Source organism: Rhinolophus hipposideros (genome assembly GCF_964194185.1).
Source record: "Rhinolophus hipposideros genome assembly, chromosome: 10".
Taxonomy (NCBI): domain Eukaryota; kingdom Metazoa; phylum Chordata; class Mammalia; order Chiroptera; family Rhinolophidae; genus Rhinolophus; species Rhinolophus hipposideros.
In genome coordinates this window covers 41,029,067-41,055,388 of record NC_138056.1, presented here as the reverse complement: position 1 = coordinate 41,055,388, position 26,322 = coordinate 41,029,067, and the positions used below count along the sequence as shown (strand labels likewise).

General features: G+C 42.7%; 1 protein-coding gene across 1 annotated transcript in view; it reads right to left on the bottom strand.

Moving 5' to 3' along the window:
* Positions 1-26,322, bottom strand: part of IRAG1 (inositol 1,4,5-triphosphate receptor associated 1) — a 109,607-nt gene that overhangs the window by 13,521 nt on the left and 69,764 nt on the right. The window contains 8 exon segments of the mRNA XM_081062151.1: positions 5,660-5,727; positions 7,607-7,714; positions 8,241-8,290; positions 14,785-14,926; positions 16,923-17,054; positions 17,539-17,679; positions 19,042-19,072; positions 24,407-24,530. Coding sequence (XP_080918277.1) covers positions 5,660-5,727; positions 7,607-7,714; positions 8,241-8,290; positions 14,785-14,926; positions 16,923-17,054; positions 17,539-17,679; positions 19,042-19,072; positions 24,407-24,530 — 796 coding nt within the window.

Below are 26,322 nucleotides of genomic sequence, written 5' to 3'. Positions count from 1 at the left end.
GCCCATGTTCTTGACTGTACTACAGTATCTGCCACCCACGTGGGGTATTACCCCATTTGAAAGATGAGAAGCTCAAGTTCAGGTTGATTAAGTGACTTGTCTAAGTTCACATTATTGGTCGTTGGTGGGCCTGGTTGGGACTTTCACCTTGGTCTTCTATTCGTGTCAAAATACAATTTCCACACCTCCTTGAGCCCTCCCTCCCTTTCAACAGAAGTCTTTTCCTGGGGCTCTGAGCAGTGTGTGGGGTTCCAGGGAATCTTTTTTTATTTTTTACTTTTTTTTTTTAGTTTCAGGTATACAAGACAAAGCAATAGTTAGACGTTTATCATTTATATCCCTCACACTGTGTGGACCTCCCTTCCCCCATCCACTATCCCTCTGACATCGCACACAACCATTACATTTCCACTGTCTCTATTCCTAATGCTGTACTCCACTTCTTGTAAGTATACACACACACACACACACACACACACACAAACTTGTAGTTGAAAACTGTTTGTTTAACATGAAATGGGTTAGGAGAACCTTTGGTTTAATACTGGGATAGGATGGGAGATAGGGGAAACACACAATATGTAAAATGTTTGCTGTTATCTTCTGACCTCTAGACTGAGATCTAGATTGATTTCAGTTCCTGAAATATTTTCTTCAACTACCTGGAAGTTTTTCCTGTGCCTTGTGAAACCTCAGCTCAATACCTTCTCCTCTGTGGAATCTTTGCCAGTGTGTACCCCTCTCCTACACCCTCTGGTTAAATTTGATCTCTCCCTCCTGCTGTGCCCTCACAGCACTTCTGTTGCAGCATAACTTGGAGATAGGGCATTACTGTGTTTTATACATGCCCATCACTCCACGTGACTGTGATCGCGGGGAGGAGGGCTGTGAGTTAGAATGGTGCTGGCACAGTAAGTACCTTTAAGTGTCGTTGAGTTACATTGACTTCACGATGGCTCATCCAGTCCCTGCCTATTAATCTTATAAAATGTGCAGGACCTCTCTGTAAATGTCTATTTCCTGAGAACGCAGTGTTTGGGTGGAACTGAAGGAATCTCTATTCATGGCTGTAAAGTTGGAGCTGGGCACAGCCTGTGCCCACCCTAGGGATTTCTGGGCCAAATGCTCATGGATCTTGGCATCTATTCCCAGACTGAAATCTTGTGTGCTTTCTAAGATAACTCATTAAAATCAGACCCATTGTTCTCTCATGTCCACTGGGTCAATAGTGTTTGTCACTTATGCTTAGCTGTCAGTAATTTGAGGGCTATTTAGTCAAAATGTGTTGCTTGACCAGCAGGTATATTAGAGTTTCTTTTTTCCACTTGGTGAACAATATTTGAAAGTGACTACAATCCTTTCCAATGGACAGATCTTACCTTCTTGGGCTCAGCAATGTCTCTAAGCCACCCTGACTGCCACAGTTCCCTCAGACAGGCCCAGCCCAGTGGACCTGAGCTGGAAGAACTTCCCTCCTCCCTGTTACCTAGCAGCAGAGTTCTCAGGTCCACTACTAGTTGACTGAGGGCTAATTCATTCCAGAATACTCTCAGGAAAGGAGAGTTGCTTACTGCGCATATTTGATGTCATGTGAAACCTTGAAGCAGTTTACCCTGGTTGCTTCAGAAGAGTAGGAAAAACAGCTCTTTTAGAGATTATAGTTAAAATTGTTCTGTGATTTATCAGCATCATGGTCCCTGTTATGAAACCAGCCCTGTATGTCATCAGCTTTGCTGATCCCCCAGTGAATGATTCCACATATATCCTCTGCTTCCACCTTCTGCCCCCTCTACTCAACAGCCAGCCAGGTTCTTTCACAGTAGCACAAGAACTCTTTCAAAAATAACTGTTAAATCCCCCCTCTTCTCTGCAGTCATACTGAACTTCATTCTGTTCTTCTAGTTGGCGGGCCTATTAAGAGGTTAAGGGCATGTATTCTGCAGGAAGTGAGGATTTCTCTGAGTGTCAGTTTCCTCATCTATAAAACAGGGCTGTTAATACTATCCCTATCTCAGGGGATTACTCTAAGGATTCAATTAGGTCATTGATGTAAAGCAATCAGAATAGCACTTGGTGTAAAGTAAACATGCAGTAAATAATAAGAGGAATTATTGTCATCATCATTATTACTCCTTGACTACTCCACACTTTCTCACCTCAGAGCCTGGAATATTGTTAACTTCTAGTTCACCTAGTTAACTATAAAACTTTTAGGTTTCACTTCAAAAGTATTAGTAAATTCCTAGAGGAAACATTTTCTGAGTCTCCTCTCCCCCACAATACAAAAGCTGGGTGAAGGCGCTCATTTTCTTGTGTGTTGTTCCCTTAGCAACCTATATTTCCTTATAATATCATCCATCACACTGTATTATAATGGCCTATTTCCCATCTGTCTTTCCCATTAGACTGTGAGGTCCTTGAGTGAATTCTAGTTGCCTGGCCCTTGGTGATTAAAGGTCAAACGAATGAAAGACAATGAATAAATAGCTCTTCCTACTTGTGGAAGCTTTGTCTGTTTTAATATTTAAGACACTTTATATATAGTAGTCCCCACTTATCCACAGAAAAGTGGTTTCACTTTCTGTGGTTTACTTTACCTGCAGTCAGCCACAGTCCAAAAATATTACAAGGAAAATTCCAGAAATAAACAACTCATAAATTTTAAATTGTGTGCTATTCAGAGTAGGATGATGAAATTTCATGTCGTCCTACTCCATCCTGCCTGGGATGTGAATCATCCCTTTGTCCATCCTATCCACACTGTATATTGCTGCCAGTCACTTAGTAGGTCGACTGTCACGGTATCATAGTGCTTGTGTTCAAGTAATCCTTATTTTACTTAATAATGGCCCCACAGTGCAAAAGTAGTGATGCTGGCAATTCAGACATGTCAAAGAGAAGTGGAAAAGTGCTTCCTTTAAGTGAAGAGGTGAGTACAGTACAGTAAGATATTTTGAGAGACCACATGCACATAATTTTTATTACAGTTAATTGTTATAATTGTTCTTTTTTATTTTTAGTTGTTGTTAACCTCTTTCAGTGCCTAATTTATAAATTAAACTTCATCATATATATATATATGAAAAAAACATAGTATATATCAGTTTCAGTACTATCCATGGTTTCAGGCCTCCACTGGGAGTCTTGGACGTATCCCAAGGGATACTGTATCACTCTCTGTGTTTTTCTCTAAGTCTATAGGTTCCTAGACCATTGTTGAGTAAACAGCAGTTAACTATGAAGTGACCTACAAGAATAAGGAAGAATTCTCTGAAGTCACATTGGGCAGTGCAATCAGCAATCAGGTATTTGCTTGAGCACTAGTCACAGGCAGTTTGATCTTTTCACCATCTTTCACCTGCTTAGCCAATTCCTTCCTGTGTAGTCACTGTGTGCTTAGGGAAATGTGAAATCATTTTAACATCAAGCTGAATACAACAATCTAGAAAGTAACGTATATTAACTTATAATGCATTCTTTCTCTGTAACACTATAGAGAAGGTAGCTAGAATTGACTGTATTTGTGTTAGAATGGAAGGTATGAATTCATTGTTGTCACATTTTTAAGCCTTTTAGCAATCTGTTAAATGTTTCCAGTTTCATGAATTCAGATGACAACCACTTAGCACATTTTAGAAATCCAGAGGGGGAAGCCACTGTTAGTCCTGAGCCCCTCCCCCTTTGAATATTCCCTCCCCTTTGGGCAGCTGTCTTTATAGGCTAGGCATATTCCCAACAGGAGAGTCAGCCTCAGCATGCTTGCTGTGATGGTGATCTCTCTGGGTAGCCTGTAAGAGTGAGCTGCAGACATCTTCTTGGCGCTTCTTTCTTGAGTTGCCTCGATCTTCACTCTGTCCGTACCTTTCCTGGTTCTGAACCCTTAGAATGGTGATGTCACCATTGATGCTCATTTGTTGCTACTTCTGATTCTGTGCTGCTGCCTGCTGTCCTCAGTTTTGCACCTCACTTTCTCCTACCAGGGATAGCTCAGGTTCTTGGTGATCCCCACTGCCTCAGATAGAAACTCTCAGCTGGCCTGAACATTAGTTCTAGAGGGTTCAGGCCCTGCCCCATCATGATTAGTCTGTTGAGGAGCATGGGGACATAAATCTTTTGCCTTTACTGGCTCTTTGGCTGAGAGTTGGGAACAAGGCCTTGTTGGGGGCCTTCCTGGAAAAGGGGTTGTTGTACCCAAAGGCAGGATTGGAAGGGAGAATTTTAGTGCGTTTCTCATTCAGGGCATAAATGACCATTTCTGTAGAGATACAGAGACCATGAATTAGGGATTTGGTAAGATTTTTGTAACCTTGGTTACTTCCATGTGGTTGTTAGTTTGTCATCCCTTTGTCACCACTATAATTTCTTTGTAGTGATCAGGAAAACAAGGAAACAAAGAAACAAACAAAAATACCCTACATGACACGAAGGACCTATAAACTTATGTGGGGTGAGGTGGCAAAGAGAGGAAATTTTGGGCAGAGTAAACTAATGTGGGGTGAGTCACTGAGGGACCGGTTGGTGGCTGATATATGGAGAGGTGAGGAAAACAGGCTAAGTCTGGGGGTGAAGAGCTTGGGAGCTTGTCTTCACTAAAAAGAGGCCCAAAGCAGACATTTCTTGCCAGGTCAAGCAAAACTATTCTAACAGCAATGAAAAATAAAGAACTAAAGCTGTCTCAAGGCAAGGAAGAAGGAAGAATAGAGGTGTGTATGTTCTACAAAGTGAGGAAAGACACAAGGGGAAAGTTCTGAGACATGGCAGCTGTGATCCAGATGTTTTCCAGCAAGCAAATGAAAGAATTTGAAAAGCAAGTTATAAACCCCTCAGAGTATATAGAAGTAGTCTGCCTTGCTCTGGCTAAGGATGAAAAACCTACAAATTACAAAGATGCCTAGAAAAGTTAGGCGTAACAGACACTGTTGGTTGACCGTGCAATTCTCATCTCCTTCCTACTTCCTAACAGCAATGTGATTTTGTTTAGGAATTTGCTCTTTATGGAGCCATTTTGCTACCTGGGAAGCTGACGCTCTCTTTCCATCTCCAGGAGATAGTTTAAGACTATGATGGCTATTCAATTCCCAAAGCCTGTGATTGGTTTAGAAAAGGATCATGTTCCAAATTTGCCAAGAACATAACAGGGAAGACTAAAGAAAGATTCCTGGTTTCATTCCTAAGAAAGAAACATGGGAAGAGATGGCCCCTTTTCCTCTAGATATTGTCATGTCTGGATAGGATACCTGGATCTAGCAGCCATTTGCCACAAGCCTGCTGATGAAGTCAACACATAAAGTGGGCAGAGGCAAGGAAATCGTAGAGAGGCCGAGCTGGGGCCCGCCTGTACCACACATGGAGCAGCCCCACCTCTTTAAGCAGGGGGCTTTTCTGTATCTGTAGTCCAAAGAATCCCAAATAACAGAGAAGGTTTCCATCTCTCTGGGCTCCTTAGATCATGGTACCCTTGGCCTCAGCCACAGTATCTTCCTGGAATTTAGCAAACTGGGTCTGAAATCTTTGTGGGTCTGAGTCCTATGCATTTCCTCGAGAACCTAAATTTGCTTTCCATCGCATTTTGGGAGGGAGGATGGGAGAAAAGGTAAGTTGATGAAATTTTCCTCAGAGATCCCCAGATTTCCCCAAAGAGGAAAATCGACAAACTTACTTTTCCAAAAGTGCAGGCAGTGCAGAGGTGACGACAGGCAGGTTGCCTTTCCCGTTGGGTGATTCGGACTGAATGGAAAACAGGAGAATTGAGGATCAGCGAGGAAGGAAGAAGCCAGAGCTGCTGGGTCTCTGATGATGCTGTGGGCAGAGGGGCTGCTGAGGCTTCTCTTCCTTCCCTTCCCTCACTATCCATGCTTTCTAATCTTCATTTGGGAGCAGACATTGGCCCATTCCTCAGGCCTTCTCTGTCCTCCTTTCTTCCATGTTCTTTTCCTCTGGGGCACATGAATCTTGTAACTTTTCCTTCTCTTCCAAGTTTCATTGAGCAAAGAAAAGAGTTTATATTTTGAGGCTCCATTCTGGTGGGGAGCCATCCGTTTTTCTGTCTCCTGTTTACTGACTTGAACTAAATACCCATGGGCCTCCGACCAAATGCAGGCCCGCTGGTCCCTGGGATGGATTCATGCAAGCCCATCACTGCCCTGGAGATACAGCTCCAAGCACAGTTCTCAGGCGATGCCTGTCATTACTAAAAGCTCAAGCCATTAGAAATTTCTTTATAATAAATTCCCTAGGACGACCACGCTATTTTGTTGCACTTGATTTGATTTAAACAACGGTTCTCAACTCTGGCTGCACATTAGAATCACCTGGGGGAGATTTTTAAAAATACTGTTCCAATCCAGAATCTTGGGGTGGAGAACATTTAAATAGTACCCCACGTGGTTTTAATGTATAGTCCTGTTTGCCAACCCCCTAGTCTAAAGGCATACATATTTTTAGAAAATTTATACATTTCATATAGTATGGGAAATAGGTTCTTTAAAACATACTAACTAACCCTCCTCCTCAAGCTCCTTTTTACAAAAAATGTTCAGGTTCCTTTGTTTTAGTGGGAGATTTGGGAGTTTAATGTTGATTTCATGGATGGAAATGCTCAAGGCAGAAAGAAGTAAAAGAAGTTGAAGAGTTATTGCTACCTACTGGCATAATAGAGCTTGAATCTACTTCACCTATTGTTTACACAACCAGATTATTTCCTTATAGAGTAGTGCTAGTCATGGACAGGGCATAGAGAAACACCTGGAGAAAGAATTAGAAGTTTGAGATAGGATTAACAAGATTCACAAAGGCCTGGGATGTGGAAAATATTTTATGTAGGAACTGTCTTTGTTTTAAAAAAATTAAAATGGGTTTTTTTCTGATTATAAATAATACATTCTCATTATAGAAATATAAAAGGACATCAAGAAAATAAAAATCACCTGTGGTTTTACCATTGTCCAGTGATAACCATTATTAATAGCTTTACATATATTCTTCCAGAATTTTCTATGTCTACACATAGAATAGCACTTTAAAAAAAACTACAAAACAGAATCACACTGTATATACTGTTGTTGTTTTTTTGTATACAGTTTTTAATTGCTTTGTTAATAAATTATGGATATTTGTCATGTCAATAAAGAATTATATTTTAATCATTATTTTTAGCAGGGGCTTATAAACCCCTTATAGGCATGTCCATAATTTGTTTAACCAATGTCTTATTAATGGACATTTGGGTAGGTTCCAGTTTTTCATTGTTGTAAACAATGATGCAATAAATTGAGTCAAGATAACATTGGATTCAAGCTCTGGATTCAGAGAGCCTAAGGTTTAAAGCTCAGCTCAGCAGAGTGGGGGAAAAATCATACCCACTTTGGAGGATTGTTGTTTAAGCATGAAAAGAGATACCACTTGTAAGGAACACTCTCTAAGATGCCAGCTTACTCCAGGATACCAAGTCTTCTCAGGGCAGTGGCAGACATGGAGCCTGGTTTCTATTGGGCTTTTAAACCTATAGCTCAAAATCTGTGCTGGGAACGTCCTCACCTTGTTGACCCTGCCCCGCTCTACTGAGCCTGAGGGAGAGGTGAAATAGGGCCAGCATTATCATACTCACCAGGGCTGGTAAGGAAGGGATGGGTGATGAGCTTGGAGGTTGGCTGGGCAGGTTCAGGGCATTAAACTTGGGAACCACAGCAACGCTGACCCTCCGGCGGGGCATGTTCTGTAGAAAGAAAAGGGACTGGTCCACTGTCATGGAGGGAGCAGTACCTGCAGTTCAGAAAGGCCTGGAAAATTCCTAATTGCTCCTAACACTGTAGTAACTAACATTCACTGCATATTTTGGCTTTGGGGTAGTGATGGTGGTGGGGGTTGGTGTGGAGAGAATAGCCAAAGTTGACACAAATTTTCTGTTAGTGGTGAGTGACTTCTCAACATGTATTTCTTTTAGCTTATTATATATTGAAGAAATGGAGCAGAAATGACCTCCACAATCTGGGTACAATACTGTATAGTGTATAAAAACGATGGCAATACCAACGTATGCATCATTTTGTGTTCACTTAAGGTCCAGTCAGGAAAACCATGAGCAAGAGAAGGGTGGAGGAGTAACTAGCAGGTGTAGGAAGCTGACTCTGTCCAGAGGTTCTCTGGCACCCATGGATCCAGAATGAATGATCTCCTGGGTGACCGTGGAAACTTCTGCTGTACTTTCTCTGGGAGCCCTGGTATTCCTTGAACATGCATACCTTTCCCAGCGTGAGGGACATGGACCGTGCTGTCCGAGGAACCCCATCTTCTGCAATAGGAGGAAACAGAGAAGAAAACTCAGGTACGTTTTCAGAGTAGGTTCCACAGGGAACAGAAACTAAGTCAATGTATTTATGGGCCAGAACTGGCCCTCAAGGGATGGCCCACAAGCCTAGGTATTGGGGACACTGAGTTTGACACCTCACTCTCTCAGATAATCATCTGCGGAGTAGGGACTTTTTTGAACAGAACCTTTATCCTAAGTCCTCTGGGCTCTATGAGAAGCCCGAGTCTTGGACCTCTGATCTCCATCTGACACCACTGCACAGTCTTTGCGTAACATCTTGGATTTTCCTCTAAACTTTGAGGATCTCTGAGAAAAACTGCTTGTAGCAATACCAGGGCTTATTGGGTCATTTCTTGCTCATTCAGGGGATGTACAGTCAGGGAAATTAATAAGCAATAAAGGAGCAGTGTCAATAGTGAATAGAAACTTGTTGACAGGAGTAGTTTCAATATGTTATCTACAAAATAATTCAGAACAAAGGAAACCAACACTCCAGGATATCTTTTTCCTTAGTACATAATTAAATGATATAATTCTGTAAAATGTTTAGGCACACCTGGATAATGCTGCCACCAGAAAACATCAATATGTGCAGAGAAAGGTTTTTGAAAGCTCAATTCCAGTTGACCAACATCATCTAGGCTATATACCTATTTATTCCTCGTATCCATATATTTTAGGTGTGTCTCTTGAAAAGCACATAGATGATTTTTTCTTAATCTAATCTGAGATTTTTCTATTAACCGACAAGTTTAAGCTGTTTATATTTCTTGTGATTGTTGATATATTTCTACCATCTTAATTTGTATTTTCTATTTACCGTGCCTCATTGATTTTTTTTTCTAACCCACATTGGTTTGGAAGTTATACATACATTTTAATTCCAATCTTTAGTGTGCCCCTTACATTTTTAACATTTTACATGACTTTAAATTTAATCAGGATCTCTATTCTTTTCCAGAATAAACCTCAAAATCATGATAATTACCCCAAATCTTAAATTATACCAATTTCAGTATTTTTATTTCACCTTGCTTTTGTAATCCCAAATTAGTCATTATGATACTAGTTGTTTTATACAGTAAATGCTTATTTTGATTTGCCAGGTTTATAAACGTCTTTGATCACCATTTTTTTTTGCATCCTACTTTCTTTTGATCTCAGTTTTATTTTTTCCCTAAGTACATCTTTTAGTTGTTCTTTTGGCAGGAGTCTGCGAGAGGTAAACTCTCTCAGTTGTTGCCTCAAAATATTTTTACCTAGCCCTCAATCTTGCATGATCATTTAACTAGTTATATTATCTCTAGGTTGACTGAATTTTCTCTCACTTCTTTGAAGATTTTACTTCTGGTATTATTGCTATTGAGAATTGTTATTCCTTTGTAAATAATCTGTCTTCTCTCTGGTTACTTTCAAGATCTTCACTTTGTCTTTGTTGTTTTTCAATTTCTCTTTGATGTGTTTTTATTTCTCCTACTTGGAATTCACTGTACTTTCTGAATCCAATGATTCACGTCTTTCTTTAGGTTTCCAGATTCTGAAAATTCCTGTGAATATTTTCTCTCCCCCATTCTCTCTGTATAGACCCATCTCCCAATTAAATGTATTTGGAACTTTCTCATTCTATTCTCCATATTCCATATCTGATAGCATTTCTTTCACACTTTTAATCAATTTATCCACCTGAACTTCATTTTGGGTTACTTCTTTAAATCTATCTTCTGGTTAACTAATTTTTTCCTCAACTGTGTCCAGCCTGATTTAAACGTTGTACCAATCAGCTAGGTTATGCTGTCATAATAAACAACCCCAAATTCTTCATGGCTTATAACAAAATTTATTTCTTGCTTATGCTACATGTCCCTTTGCTTCTGGGTTGCAGGAGGCTCCTCTCTGCATTTTCTCACTCGTGACTCAGGCTAATGGAGCTTCTACTATTTTAGATCTGTGATGATTGTCATTTCGGGTGAAAGAACATAGGGTAAATCACATAGTAGTTTCTTAAAGGCCTCAGCGCAAAGGTGAAACATATCCTTTTGTTCACATCTTATTCACCAAGTCACATGGCCTTACCTAACTTCAAGGGGATGGAGAAGTGTGCCCAGGGGGAGATCAGGAATAATGAGGAATAGCCTCAACTGTAGTAACTACCACACCTACACTGCTGATTTAATTTCTATGACTCTATTCTTCATTTTTAGGAGTTCTTTTTTATTGTTTTTTTTATAATTATATTATTTTGTTATCATGCTTTTGATTCATTCTTTTATGTCTCTAATAATTTTAAACATATCTTTTAAAAATTATCAGATGTTTTATTATCTATGGTCCTTTGGATATAATCCTGTTGTGTTTGGTGTGTTTGATGATTCTTGCTCATGGTGGATTAATTTCTTGTGTATTTTATAATCCTATATATAATTCTATACTCTGAACTCATCTTCAGTGAGTCTTTGTTTAGAGGGTGTGTCTCTCCAGAGTGGTTTTATGTTTGTTTCTGACAGTGTCCCTAGAGTTCGCATTGTGATCTTCTTTTCAAATTCTCTACATATTGCATCATCACTTCTTGATCACTACTTTTGGGACATACATTTTTCCTATGAGGAAGGAAAATAAAATTGTTTTTCCTCTTAGAGCCCAAGTAGAACAGACAAAGTTCCTTGATTTGCTTCTCTGCTGTTTGCTGATTGTCTTTTCCTTGTCCAAGTTGTGTTTAAAGATGCAGTCCTTGGAAAAGTCTTAACTTTCTATGGGAGTCTCAGAATCAACTCTCTGCCATGGTTGTCTGAGGCCTCATCTCAGATTGTGTGTGAGTGTAAAAGCCCAGCGTCCAGAAAACTGAGGCTGACTCTTGTCACAAGGAGAATGCAGGGTCAGCTTGGTTTCAGTTCTCTTTTCTTTTCTTGTATCTGAGTACTTCAATTTCTTTTCTTGTAGATTCAGCTGTTCTTTTGGACTAATGTTTGCTTAATTTTATCCAGCAGAAAGTATTTGTAGTCAAAGAGTTTTCAAGTTTTCCAGTTGGCCAAACTAGCAGAAACAAAATATTCTTTATATATGAAGAGTTTATACAAATTAATAAAATACCAATCTTACCAGTGGACAAAACATATAATTAGAGAATGTATAAAAGTAGAAATACAATTGTCCAATGAACATTTGGAAAGGTCAAAACCTACAAATTAAACAATGAGATTAGATACAATTTTAACCCATCAAAGTCAAAGATATTTTTAGAAAGAATGGACAAGAATGTCAATGGCACAATGAATTGAGCATAATGACAACATGTTAAATGGAACTATCAATGAGTTACTTGAAAATAATAAGCTTTAAGTGCCTTATGTCTTTCTCCTGACCTAGTATTTACTTCTAGAAATCTATTTTAAGGAGATAATCCAAAATGCAGACAATCAGTATGTTTCATATTTAGAAAAAAAAAGAAAAAAAAAAGGTGTTTTTTTTCTTTTGTGTATCACCTTTCTTGAAATCAGAGGTATTTCACTGTAGTCTTCAGAGTCTCAGGCAGACAAAGATAGCCAGAAGTTATGTAAATGCTTAAAAATAAACACTATTAGGGAATGGTCAGAGAATATCTGATGGACACACTTATTGGGTGGGTGCTGGCCCCTCTGCAGCAGCCCAAGCCGAGGTATAGCTTGGAAAAACTCAAGTGGGAACAAATGTCTAAAAACCGCTTCTTCACCATTCAAGACTCAGCTACCATCTCCCTTCTTATGGTAAGCATTTTTTCACCTCCTCCGGACTGAATGTAGAACTCAGCTGTGCTCCCCTTGGAAGTCTGCTTGCTTCTGTCAGCTGTGGCTACACGGCCCTGCCCTTCCCACAGGTTGGGAGATCCTTTGGGTCAGGGACTCTGTGCCCCTTACCTCTGTATTCCAGTATCATGTGGGGCACTCCAAAGGGTCTCAACAAACATCTGTCGAATTAAGGAATGAGACTCATTCACTGCTCATTCCATAAATCTTGGCTAAGGTCGTTCGCAGGGGACATTGCACCTTGCAGGACAATTCTGAGAGAGCCCACGTATTAGGATTTCTATGATGGCAACTTCCCCAACTTCCAACACTGACAGAGAGCCATTTGTCAGTGTCCCAGATTCATGTGGGTCAGGAGACTTGCTGCCAAGATCCAAAGCAGACAGTCTGGAACATGTGTACACGGCCTTCAGACTCTGGGAAGCATCATTGATATTCCCCAGGAAACTTGTGTAACCTCCTGTTTATAAAGGTTTCTCCATCTGTTATAATTTCTGTACTTTTCCTTCTCCTGCTTTTGGTAACACGGATGTTTGCATTCCACAGGGATTCCTGTTGCTAAAAGGTCTGTTTTCTCCTGCTAACACCACCCACCCTCATCAGCCAGAGCCTAAACATTGGCAGCTCCCAGGGAGAGATCCTGGTCCAGGCACAGTTTTCCCGCTGGGCTGCTGCAGGAGCCTCCTAACTCATCTCTCCCTACCTCAACAGCTATGCTCCCCTCATGCATTACCCACTCCGAAGTCAGACAAATCTTCTAAAAATATGATCTGACCATGTCAGGTGAGGCGAACTCACTAGTGACGCCTCACTGCCCCAAGGACAGAGGCCTGGCATGTGGCCCTGGCCTAACAAGTCTCACCTTCAACCTGCTATCATCACAACCCTACACTGCAACCACATCAAACTGTTTCGTGTTCTTCCCATCCCAACCCCACACCTCTGTAAGTGCTGTTTTCTCCACCTGGGATGTATCTCCCCCTTATGCCTGGAAAACTAGTTTTACTTTAAAACACTGCCTGGATGCCATCCCTCTGTAAAACTTTCCTTGACTCTCTCAAGCAGAATCAGGTGGCACCTCCTTTGTTCTCCTATAACAATTTGTATAAGATTTTTTTTAAGAATCTTTCTTTAAAACATTTGTCTTGCCCACGAATCTGCTATTTATCTTAGCCCTATCTCCTTTAGCCAGGCACTCACTCCACCCCGCTGCTCAGACTTCATCTCTTACCTAGACTGTTGTAATAGTCGCTTTGTGGGGTTCCCTGGTGCTGGCTTTGCCCAGTAATGTGCTTTCTAAACTCCATATATGATCATGTCCTTTCCCTGACTAAAATCTTTGTTTGGATCCCTAATGCTTTCCAAGATAAAGTTCAAATTCCTTAAAATGTGCTGCCTAAAAGGGGACCCCCAAAACACAAATGGTCTGGTGTCTGTCATTTCACACAGTAGAGTGAGTTCTTGCAGCCTGTGGGCTTCATGCTAGTGGTCAGCTGCTCTGGTTAATTGTGTCAGGAGTCAGGAGTCTCTTTGGGACCATTCGTGTTTTCTGGTTCCAGGCCCTCAGGCTTATTGGAGCAGCTGCTGTGAGGCCCCTGTGGGCAGCATTGGGAGGGGCTGTGAACCTTGCTCAACCTGAAATAGGTCCTGGGGCTGCTCTGATATGAGGTGGGATCAAAATATATGGTGAATGTTTAAATAAAAAAAATTATTACAATAGAAGACATATTACCATTCATTCCCCTCAAAATACTCCCCCTCACTTCGAATACACTTACCCCATCCTCTTTGCCACTTTCTGAAACAGTTCTGGAAGTCCTCTTCTGTGAATGTCTTTAGTTGCACTGTCGTGGCTGCTTCGATGTCCTAAATCATTTTGACTTTGGGGAAGAGCCAGAAGTCACACGTTGCCAGATCCAGTGAATAAGATGGGTGAGGTAACACCATAATGTTTTTATTTGACAGAAACTGTTGTATCAGAAGTGATGTGTGACATGGAACATTGTCATGATGGAGGATGAAACCATTTGCCCATTCCATGTTAATGTGTTGTTCATGATCCATGATTTACAGCACACTTTAAAACACACCTTCTCTCAACCATAGCTCACACCTGACTGACTATATTGAAGAAATTGAAACTCGTCACACATTATTACAGATTCAATGTGCCACTTCCCATATTGAAGATCCCTGCCTTTCCATTGGATGGCACTGGGCAGCAGCATTTGCTGTATTTTTTTATCACATTGGAAAGGCTTTGTGTCACACATCGCTTCTGGTATGGCAATTTCTATCAAATAGAAACATTATGGTGTGTCCTGATCTACCTTATTCACCAGATCTGGCACCATGTGACTTCTGGCTCTTCCCCAAAGTCAAAATGACCATGAAAGGCAAATGTTTTGAATCGATTCAGGACATCGAGGCAGCCATGACAGCACAACTAAAGACATTCACAAAAGAGGACTTTCAGAACTGCTTCAGTGGCAAGAACGATGGGATAAGTGTGTTTGAATCAAGGAAGAGTATTTTGAGGGGGATTAATAGTAATGTGTCTTTTACTGTAATAAATTGTTTTTTAATTTAAACATTCACCATATGTTTTGATCACACCTCAGCGATGTGATCCCATCCTAGAGCCATCAGGGACCCACATTACAGGGCCAAGATGAAGGCAGGACCCTAGTTTCTTACCAGAGGTTCCACAGCTGCGGCTCGAATTCTGATTTGCAAGTTTTTTAAATTCCATGAGCTCTGCGTGGTCTTTCTCATATGTCCTCTTCAGGTTCTCCACATACTGCATCATCACCTCTGTTGCTTTTGACATGCGCTTTTCCTGCAGGGAAGGAGAGTGTGAGAACATGGGCATCTGGAAGAAAGGCTTGGCACTTGTTTGCTCTGAGCGAGGCTCTGGGCTGGGAGAATCAAAAAGATACAGGAACCAATCAGATGTGGCTCTGCCCTCTAAGAGTTTGCTGACCAGCCACATAAGCTGAGAGGGGGGTTCTCAGGCACTTGCACTTGGAGAACAAGAACAAGCACAGCTACAATGCCTCAGGAGATGGCAGGTGGGAGAGAGTCATCTCTGCTTGCAGAGAATGTGTCAGGAAGGCTTCATGGAGTTGTAGTGAAGCAGCACCTGGGAATTTACAAGATATGGGCAGGAGGGACAAAGAACATTCAGGCCAGGGAACTCCAAGAGGGTCCAGAGGTAGGAAACCACAGGACTGGTATCTTAAGGACTTATCCTCCAAATAGGAATCATTTGGAGAGCAAAAGAGGGAGCTATTAGGAATTATGCTGGGACAATAGGCATATACCAGGCCTATCTGGTATAGTACAAGTCAGCCTACTTATGTAGACATCAATAAGCAGTTGGGTTGGATTTGTCCACAAGAAGTAAAGGTACTTAGGGCTGGGTTATGATGGACCTTGAATGCTAGACTAAGGGATTTGGACTTTTTCTGCAAAGGGGAGCCATGGACAGTCTTAAAGGAAGGGAGTGACATAATTAGGCCGCCAGTGGAGATTAGACTGACAGGCGTGAGACTGGTGGTGGTGGTAAGAGCAACAAGGAAAGAGAGAACAAATGTTTGAACAAGTCTGGTGGAATGTGAAAGAAGATGAGGACTGAGACTCAGAAGCTAGAGGTGGGGAAGCCATTGGAGAAAGGTGAAGACTGGGGTGAACAACACATGGCCTAGAAAGATGTTTGGGAAAGATTTCTCTCTGCTTCTACTCCTTGGATCACGCACACAGCCTAGCCCAGGGCCTACCTAGCCACAGAGGGACACACTCATGACCATGTCCTGAGCTACTTCCTTTGAACTCTCCCTTTGTGGCTGCTCCCAGCTGGAGTGACTTCCTGGGTGCTACTGCTGAGTCAAGTGCCCTTTCCCCAGAAGAAAACCAGGGGTGGGACAGCCAGTGGCTTGTCTTCCTTTAGTTCTACGGGAACTGCCTGGGATTGTGCCCCGGGAATACCCTGCTGATGAAACCAATGCAACAGGACTCGAGTCCAAGGTAATAGCAGCAGTGATAACAGCATCCGGGGGCTTTACCAGTATGACAGCACCCCTACATGGCAGATACTATCATCACCCACATTTTACGGTTGGAGAAGCTGGAGCACAGAGAGCTCAGTAACTGGCCCAAGACCACACAGTGACTACCGGTGGAGCCCAGAATTGACGGCAGGCCATCTGATCCCCAGACACCATCTGGGATCAGGGCAGTGTTCCGTGTGCTTCAGGACCTCCACATGGCTGAGGGAGCCAGACCTGGGCCGGCACCCCAGTCTGCCACGACTGGTGCTATTACCTTTCTGAGACTCCATGTCTTCACAGGGGATAAGGATATTTACTTTACAGGGTTGCTAGGAGGATACAAAGAAATAAAGCAGTTTTTCATAAAGCATGTTTTGCCAAATACTAGTTCCATGGGAATTGAATAGGTATTTTGTGAGGAAAAATAAAAGGGGGAGATGGTTCTTCAATCAAATACATTTGGGAAATACAGAGCTAAACCTAAAGAAGCTTCTTCACTATAAGACTCTCAAAGGCTTGATTATGCCATTATGCTTTAGGAGTCTCCAAGAAAGGAAGGGAGTATGTCGTAGTTCCCACACTTATGTGTCCACAGAAAGCTTTTCCAAGGAACACTTAAGGGTTTAGCGGTCCACCAAAAATACTCTGGAAAATCCACAATAATGTGCAGAGGAGGCTATCAGTAAATGGTATGTGTAGTTGTCGCTGCTTACATCATTGCTCTGGTCACTGTGGGTGGAGCAGAGCCAGTCAGCAGGGCTGGGACTGGGCAAGGGCAAGACTGACCTGGCGGACGGCCCCCACCACCTCAGCTCGGCTGGAGAGGCGGGCAGCCAGGCGGTGCAGGACAGCGATGTCCTCCAGCAGCTTCTGGTAGGTCTCCCGGTGCTCACTGTGGTGCCAGAGGGAAGCTGAGGACTAAGGAATGAGAAGGTATATCACTTGGGGTCCTCACATACCAAGACATGACTTGGGCTCACACAGGGTAAGCCCTGGTCCCCATCCTGCCCAAGAGGAGTGACCTCCGCCGGGCCTATGCTATAGCTTCTTCCGGGTATTGGAAAAGCCCAATGTGGACACACTCCACCTGGTTGGCCCGAAAGCATGGAATCACATCCAGGTCTCTGGTTACTAAGGAGCTCCCTTTGCCATCCCAAGTCACCCAGCCTTGTCCCGAGAAGCTCCCAAGTGCTCAGAGACTGTACCCAGCTCTAAGGTAACCAGGCCTTCGGAATCCCTGCCTCAGCTACTTCCAGCACTCAGGAAGCCTGGCTGGCTCGGCCTTGGCTTGATTTCTCATTTCAGGAGACTCTACTTGGTGACTGAGAAAAGCAGGATACCCGGCACAGCCCTTGGTGACAGTCCCTCCTCCAAGGATTCCCCAGCCAGGTTCCACAATTACCGTAATGGAAGCTTTGAAGTTTTCCAGTTCCTTCTCAGTGTTCTCCTCTGTCAGGTTGCGTTCCCTTTCAGCCTGGTTAATTCTAGATTCCAGGGTGTAGCTGTCATTTCTAAAGGCCAAGGACAGTTGTACAAACACGTTCTGTTGGGAACAAGAGTGTAGGAGAGGTGCTAGGAGGAGCTATTGAAGGGAACAAGGCTGCAGGTATGTTTCCTGCATGAGCATTTTACATCAGCCTGGAACCCGTCACCAAAGCAGCCATACATGTGAAACTCTCCCTTCATAGTCAACTTCACAAACGACAGTGAAATAGTAACTGGAGGTCCATATACGGTCCTTCCCAGGACCAGAAGACCAAATGCATTTTACTGAGAAATAATAAGAGAGCAACACTTTGCTTTTCCCTTAACTTCAAGAAAATAACATCCTGTATTTGGGTTTAGATAAACAAGGGCCAACATAGCTGATTGTGTAAGCAGTTTGGATTCATGCTATGATTTATTGCATGTGGAATTTAGAGGTTTCACGTGAAACCACTGTAACGAAAATTAGAGATGTAAGTTTTGTTGACTTAAAGCAAACTTCAACCAGCTTCTTGCCTGAGTATTCCAAATCCTATATTGAAAGCAGCTCTAAGAAGCTGCCAGGAGATTAAATAAGGCCAGGTATGAGTCTGTCAGGAGAAGCTTTCTGGAACAAATATTCCATGCTAAAAATGCAGCCTGCATGAATGAACTTTGAAAGGTGGTTTTGATCAGACATGGAACTCCTGGAACAATAGGAAACTACTGGGGAGGAGAAATAGACAGATGGACTCTACACAGGAAGGAAGCACTGGCCTTCAGTTTTACAGCCTTCATTGCCCTGCCTGAGTCAAGTGGTAGCAGACTTACACTGTTAGGGTGAGCCAACTCTGCCTGAGCTTCTGAAGTTCATGTATCGAGGCCCAGAGTGGGCAGACAACTCCAGACAGAAAACCGAAGGTGCTGAACTGACCCAGTGACGATCGCAATATTGAAAGCTATTCCTTACTCAATATCTACTGTGTGCCAGCACTGCTATGAGTTTTATGCACCTTAGCTCATTTAATCCCACAACAACCCTCTCGACAGGAACTATTGTACCCGTATATTGGTAAAGAGACTGAGTCCAGAGAGTCATTAACTTGTTTAAAGTGACACAGAGAGTAGCAGAGCCAGGATCAACCATGGATGGTCTGATACCAAAGCCTGTGCTACTTTCACTGTGCTGAGTACTGATTGTGTCGGTATCCATCTGAGGACAGAAGCTGGCCATTATAAAACCTCCCGTGGGCCGCCTTTACCAATGTCAGTGGGTGGGGATTCTCTGTCCTACCCCAGCCTCAGTCCAGTTAAGTTTAATAATAATGCTCAATGTTTAGTTCTCCATACCAGGGTTAACGAAAGTGTAAATAAAACCCAATCAAATAAAACCCAATCAAGCCCAGCCTTCATAATTTCATAAAGCACTGGAGTTACTTACCTCAACTTCCTTCTCAGTTAGCGGAGGGGCACTGTGAAAAAGAAAAGACATGCAAATAAACTTTATCCAACCTATGAAATGAACCAAGAGGTGACTTTGAAAAACCAGCAGACCATATGTTTCCAGGAATGGAGTAAGGGGAGTTGATAAGATGGAAAAGATTCAGGGTACGCTTTGTGTGAGCTGTAATCTGTGAGAGACTCTACTAGATATTGAATCCTACAGAGGAAGTGTGATGGAAGATATTAGATCCTGGGGTCAGTTCTCCACTAGGACCTCTACTATCCGTGACTTTGGACAAGTTATTTTAATCTCTCTGTTGGCTCATCTGTAAAATGGGGATAATATTATCTGCTTTACAGGAGTCTTATAAGTAATATATGTATATACATATGTATGTATAAGTATATATGTGTGTACATATATTCACACACATATGCTATCCACACATTTATGTATAAACGTGTATGTATATGTGTGTGTACACACGTGTATATACATATGACACCAACACTCAGTAGGCACTTGGGAGATGTTGGCTATTATGACTCACTCACAGGCTTGTTTTGAGGACTTAATAAGAAAATGCACGTGCTACGTACTCTGTAAACTGTACACGTCTGAGGGCTACCCAGGCCTTCCTGCAAAGCCTGACCCTCCTGTCTCTGAGGGTGACAAGGATGCATGTGGGCCAGAGAATAAAAGGTGGAGAAGAATGGCCAGAGCTCTTCTCCACAGTGAGAACTTATAACAGCTGGAATCAGAGATCTGGCACGAAAGTCCCAGCAACACAGAGGTGTCATTCTGAGAGGTTCCTCGTCGCATGTGGGTCCCACAGTGATCAGTTCTTTTATCTGCATGCTCCTTCTGTGTTGCTGTTGCTGGAAACTAAAGCTAGCCCTGTTCTGAAACCCGGACAATGTAAATAACGCACGGGCCCTTTCCTGTGCTGGGGCAGAAGCACTGGGAGGAGTCCTGCCAGCGTCACAGGACTTGGCAACAGAGTGTGCCATTGATAAGACTCTCAGGAAACACAGCTTCCTCCCTTTGACAGGTGTGGAGGGACCCCAAGAGCAGAGGTAGGGGTCAACTGTCTCTGCAAGGGGCTGGTTCTCACCCTAACAAGGGACTGTGAGAGCCTTCCTGTCAGCATGAGGCAACAAGACCCCATGGCCAGCAAGTCAGCAGAGTACGTACAGAGCATGGGATAAACAACTGCAAGGATGTTTGATGCTTACAGTTCTTATCACGACACCACCCGTTAGGCCCTTTCCTCTGGGGACCAGCCAACGTAATCTTAACTCTCTTACAGAGCATGCACATATTGCTTACATGATTTATCAACTCATTGAACTTGCTTTTGACTCCTGGTTTTGTTAGGATATTATGTAAAATGTACATATTTTTATCACTTGTTAACCAAATTTATTTTTCTATTTTGATGACTCATCGTTCTGCTGCCTCTTTTTTTTTTTTTTTTTTTCTTTTTGCTATAGAACACACTTAAAAAAAAAACCAACCTGTACAAAGCCCTGAGGACTCAGGGAGGTGTGATTTCAGTAAAGAAGCCCCATGAGACGGCCAGCTCCTGACACAGACAGCTATGCCTTGTAAACTGGCATAGGCAGCTAGGGGACACAACCCTGGGCTTCCAAAAAGACAGAGGCCTAGCAGGGATGTCCAAGTAGACTGCTACGGATGGCATTCCCTGCCTCCGCATTCAAACTCCCTCATGAGGCCTTAGAATAAAATCAAGGCCCTCTGTGAACCAGTTCCTGCTAGATTCTGCCCTTCCCACTGTCCAGCCACATTGCCATTCTGTCCCTCCAACACTTACCTCATTGTGGCCCTAGGGACTTTGCATTTACAGTTCTTTCCTTTTTTTCACTTTCTTTTGTAACAGCTTTATTAAAATATAATTCACATACTATAAAATTTACCCTTTTTAAACTTATAGTTTGGTAGTTTGTAGTATACTCATATAATTGTACAACCATCGCTACAATCAATTTTAGAAAATTTTCACCATCCCCAAAAGAAACCCCATAGCCATTAACCGTCACTCTCCATCTCCGCCAACTCCCATCCCCAGCCAACCACTAATCTACTTTCTGTTTCTGGATTTCCCTGTTCTGGATATTTCCTATAAATGGCATCATACAACATGCAGTCTTTTGTGACTAGCTTCTTTCACTTAAAATAACGTTTTCAATAACTCTGCGTGGTAGCATACATCAGTACTTTATTTTTATGGCTGAATAATATTCCATTGTATAAATATATCACATTTGATTTATTCATTCATCAGTTGATGGACATTTGGGTTGTTCCCACTTTTTGGCTATTATGAAAGTGCTGTTACTGAACATTCACATACAAGTTTTTGTGTGGACATATACTTTCATTTCTCTTCGTTATATGCCTAGAAGTGGAATTGCTGGGCCATACGGTAACTCAACATTTGGCTTTTTGAAGAACTACCAAACTGTTAAAGTGGCTGCACCATTTTACTGAGGATTCCAAGTTCTCCACATCCTCACCAACACTTGTTCTTGTTCATCGTTTTTATCATAAGCATTCCAGGGGATGGTTATCTAGTAAAATGGTATCATACTATCGTTTTGATTTGCATTTTCCTAATCACTAATGACGTTGCACATCTTTTCATGTGCTTATTTGACTCCTCATATATATATCATATATATCCTCTGAAGAAAGGTCTACTTAAATCTCTTGCCCGTTTAAAACAAATTAGTGGTCTTTTTATTGCATTACCAGAGTTCTTTATATAGTCTGGAAATAAGTCTCTTATCAGATACATGATTTGCAAATATTTTCTTCCATTCTATGGCTTGTTTTTTCACTTTCTTGATGGCATTGTTTATATCACAAATTTTGAATTTTGATGAAATACCATTCATCTATTTTTTTCTCTAGTTCTTGTGCTTGCGTTGTCATATCTAAGAAACTATGGACTAACAGCCCAAGGTCATAAAAAGTTGCTCTTATATTTTCTTTTACCAGTTTATAGGATTAGCTCTTACATTTAGAACTATGATCCATATTTGTGTATTGTGTCAGGTAGGGTCTGACTCTACTCTTTTGCTGTGGCTCTCCAGTCATCCCAGCACAATTTGTTGAAATTACTGTGCTTTTGGTCTGGAAATTTTTCCCCTGAAATCTTTGCACGGATGACTTCTTTTTGTCCTTTGCGTGTCTCTGCTTAATAACAACGTTATCACAGAGGACTTCGTTGACCCTACCCAGTGTTCCACTCCCACGTCATTCTCTGTACGTGCCTATTCTGTGGTCTTCCTAGCAGCTCTGCCATCTAAAATCATTCATTTGGCTACTGCAGTATTATTTGTCTCGCTACCCAGATTGTAAGCACCATGAGAACAGGCACTGTGTCTGCTCGTTCTCCATTCTAATATCTGGCACACTGCGGGCACTCAAGAAATATTTGTTGATTAAATGCCCGTTTATTTCTCCTGTTGGTGTTTGACCCCGGGATACCTTATCCAGTGACATCTCCTCTTTGCACTCTTGTTAACCAACCACTCACCGTGTCCCTAATTTGGGTTCTAGACCTGGTTTTTCCACTGAACCCATTCATCTTGCTGACTCTGAGTTCCTTTCTCATATGGTCCAACCCCAATTCATGTAGTTCACAAGGAATGTGAAACAAACTCTGTCTGCATATTAAAACTTAAGTGTAATCTTCCCATGTGTCTGCTGGGGGAAGGAATCTTGGAGCTCTGGCTGCCTTCGGTTTGTCCATCTATCCCAAACCTCAAATCAGAGCTAGAGAGTTCTTGGCCCAACCAAGGGCCCAATTTGGAAACAGCCTCTACTGAGGCCAGAAGCAGGGAGGCTGGTTTGGTGGTAGGAGCAGGGAGGCTGGGGACAGGTGACGTGGCTATGGACGCAATGCCTGCGAGCCCCTGACATCAGTGTGTCAGAAGCTCATCTCATTCGTTGACCATGCAAACCCAGAGAGGCCTCATGGTCAGCAACCAGCAGCTGCTCATTTACTCAAGGGAGACAGAACTGCTCAGTCTCCCTTTCCTGGGGAAGCTGGGGAAATTTAATAGCTGGAGGTGTGCCCTAAGCATACTAATTACCTTCAACTTTACAAAGGAAAAAGAAGCCAACCACACTCTTGACCAGCCTTGTGCCTTGCAGGCTAAAGAGCACTGGTGATTATGTTGGTACTTCTGACCGGCCCCTGGCACAGCTGGAGAGGCATTAGGTCTGGAATCAGTACCCCCTGAATTCAATTCTTAACTCCATCACTTGCCAGTGTATTGCTTTGCTTCTCTGTTCCCTCAATGCAGAGAAAACAAAATCTTCCTTTTCTGCTTCACTGTGTTGTCACAAACACCAAATGTCGCTGTGCACTTGGGATGCTTCTCCTTTGGTTTCCTGTCTCTAACACCCCTTTTCTGCCTTCCACGAATGTGAACTGGCCCAACTCATGCCCTCCTCCAGCTGTGAATGCAGCCTGTTTCTGACTTGTTTCTAGCACTTTTCCTGATGTTGGTTTAGTTGCTAGGTCCCACTGAATGGTGCCCTGATGACTGTATTTTAGGTGATTACAGTGTGGAATTTGAACACATCACACCCATTGAGAAAAAACTTGTTTTCCTTTCATATTTACCCCCAAATTGGGGCGCGCTGTTATGTGTGGTAGCTCCTCCTAACGGCCTTTCTCCCCCAACAACTCAGTGTCCAGGTTGCTGGACATGCAGGCACCTACCCAATCCCTATTGCCGAGTGGTACCCTATCTTCTCTCCTTCATACTCCGAGCTATTCCCTTTCCAACCCAACTATCCAGGGCCTGTCGTGAGCTGTTCCAAGTCCCTGCTCACATACCATCTCATTTAGCTGGTGCAGCACCCTACCAACGACAGAGCGCTTACGATCCCTGTTGTGTAGGTGAGGAGGCTGAGGCTTGGGAAGTGAAGTCACTTTGTCCCCACGTGTGGAAGAGCCTGGTAGGTTTTCCAAGCAATCTTTCTTCATGTGGTTCCAAATGTTCTACCTCTCTATCCACACAGATATCAGACCTAGCATCTCTCAGTTATAGGTAAATGGTGGGTCTGGGAATAAAATCATGTCTCCTGGCCCACCACCCTCTGCTACCATGAGCCTCTGGTGAACCTCACCTACCCTTGAGTTGGAACCACCTCACCTGGCCCTGTGTTATTCTTTTTGTTTTGGATGCATTTGCCCAATTTGGACCATTGGACTCTGACCCTCCTGGGGTCCAAAATCAAGGCTGGTGCTCTTCTATGTCCTGTCTAGAATCTAACACAGGGGCCACCTAATACAGGTGTCCTGCAACCCACGCCCTGATTTTACCTTCCTGGGAGAGACTTGTGGACCCGCAGTTTGCGCAGCAGCACATCAGAAATATTGGGCATGACGTCCAGGCCACTCTTCGACTCCTCTTCCTCAGTAGCTGGGGAGAGTTCAGAAGGGAGCCCTAAAAGAAAACAAAAGTGCTTAACTAATAGAATATCTGTTTGAAATCACAGTACTACTGTTGGCCATTTGCTTCAGTGGGTAAGGAAGAGCTTTAACATTTATAAGAACCTAATTATATCCCAGGGACTTTATAATTGCTCTTTTATCCTCACAATGATTTATTAAGTTAAACTTAATCATCCCATTTTACAGTTGGGTAAACGAATACGCAGCAAGGTTAAGAACTTGCTTAAGGTCACAGAACTAGTAAATAGCACAGGCAGACTTCAAACCAATTCTAGTTCTTCCCATTGTGCCAAGCAGGCTCTGGGGCCAGAGGCTGGTTTCTGGCAAGCTGGTTGGCTGTTTGGCTATAATGTTTACAAAAATCTCCTTTCTTTGTTAGGCTTCTCAAGAAGCCTATTGCCCAATTAGTCTTCCTCCAATGAGTTCAACCTTTCCATCATCTGTGGCCTGCCTAGAAATCAGTATCTGGTTCCATATCTCCATAGATAGGAATGAAACAGGGTTTTTCTCCCAGGATAAAGCAAAGGTCATCAGGTCTTTTACAGATCTCAGAAATAGATGCCTCCTAGTCAACAGCCTTTTGTTATCTCCTAAAACTATCTGGGGTCTATGCTCTGAAGGCAGAAAGAACACACCAAATACTCTCTTTTCTGTAAATCTTTCTCCAGCTTTCGTACCGCTCCCAAAGATTTCCTTCTCCAGGCTCTAGCCCTGTTTTCCCAATGGCTCATTAGGACCCACTACAGCCCATGGCCTCTAGATAGCATCCCCTGTCTGCGTACATTCTGGTTGTTGCTGTCCCAGAGGCCCAGACGTGCTCTTACCAAGTTCTTAGCTCAGGAGGACATGGGCACGTCTCTGCCATTGGCCTCTGTTATTCACGAGCACGGACTTACTGTGCCTGACTGCGGGCTCACACTACATTTACGATTAAAAGCCTCAAGTCTCTTTCACTTGAGGCAAGTCAGGTATCTTCATCCCATACCATGGTTACTGTCCATTTGCTTGCAGGACGTTATAGTTATCCATGTTTTACCCCCTCTCCTGGGTTTCGACCCGGCAGATTTCCAACCTGCTCTATCATTTTCCAGAATTGTAGGCCAGGCCAGAGATCATGAGTATACGCGTTGTTGTGGTAGCCATCTAAATGGAGCTAGGACTGGGAGTCACGTCAATCAGAAGCCTCACCAAGGGAGATTATACAGAGACAAGAGGAGTAATGTGGCTCAAAGCGAAGAATACTTACGTAGTAGGTTGGCACAAAAGTAATTGCAGGTTTTGCAATTAACCTTTTAAACTGCAATTACTTCTGCACCAATCTAGTACTTTGAGCTTTCCAATAATAGAATGGTATTTATCAGTTTCCTGGTACTCAAGGCATCCCAGCAAAGTCTGGAGGGACAGGGCAGTCAGCTGTCCTTCTCTGAACATAAGATTGGACTATATATTCTCTCAGCTACATGTCATCTTGTGGGTTCTGTCCTGGCATTTATTGCTCTCTGACATGTCCATGTGACAGATGGTAAATCCTGTGGTGCTTCTGGCCTCACTCTAACTTTAGGTATCTCCAATATCTAGCAGAAAGATAATTAAACAGTAGGCTCCTGAGAAACCCATGTGACTGATTGAACTATACGAGGTCTAACAATCAAGTGAAAGTCATACCAGGGGCTTTTGCCCAGAAAAGTGCCCTAGGATGAGCACTGCCCAGCCCCCGAAAAAAGCAATTAGTGCTTCTAGCCCTGCTAAAATGACTGTCTGAAGACTGATCCGAGAACTGCTGG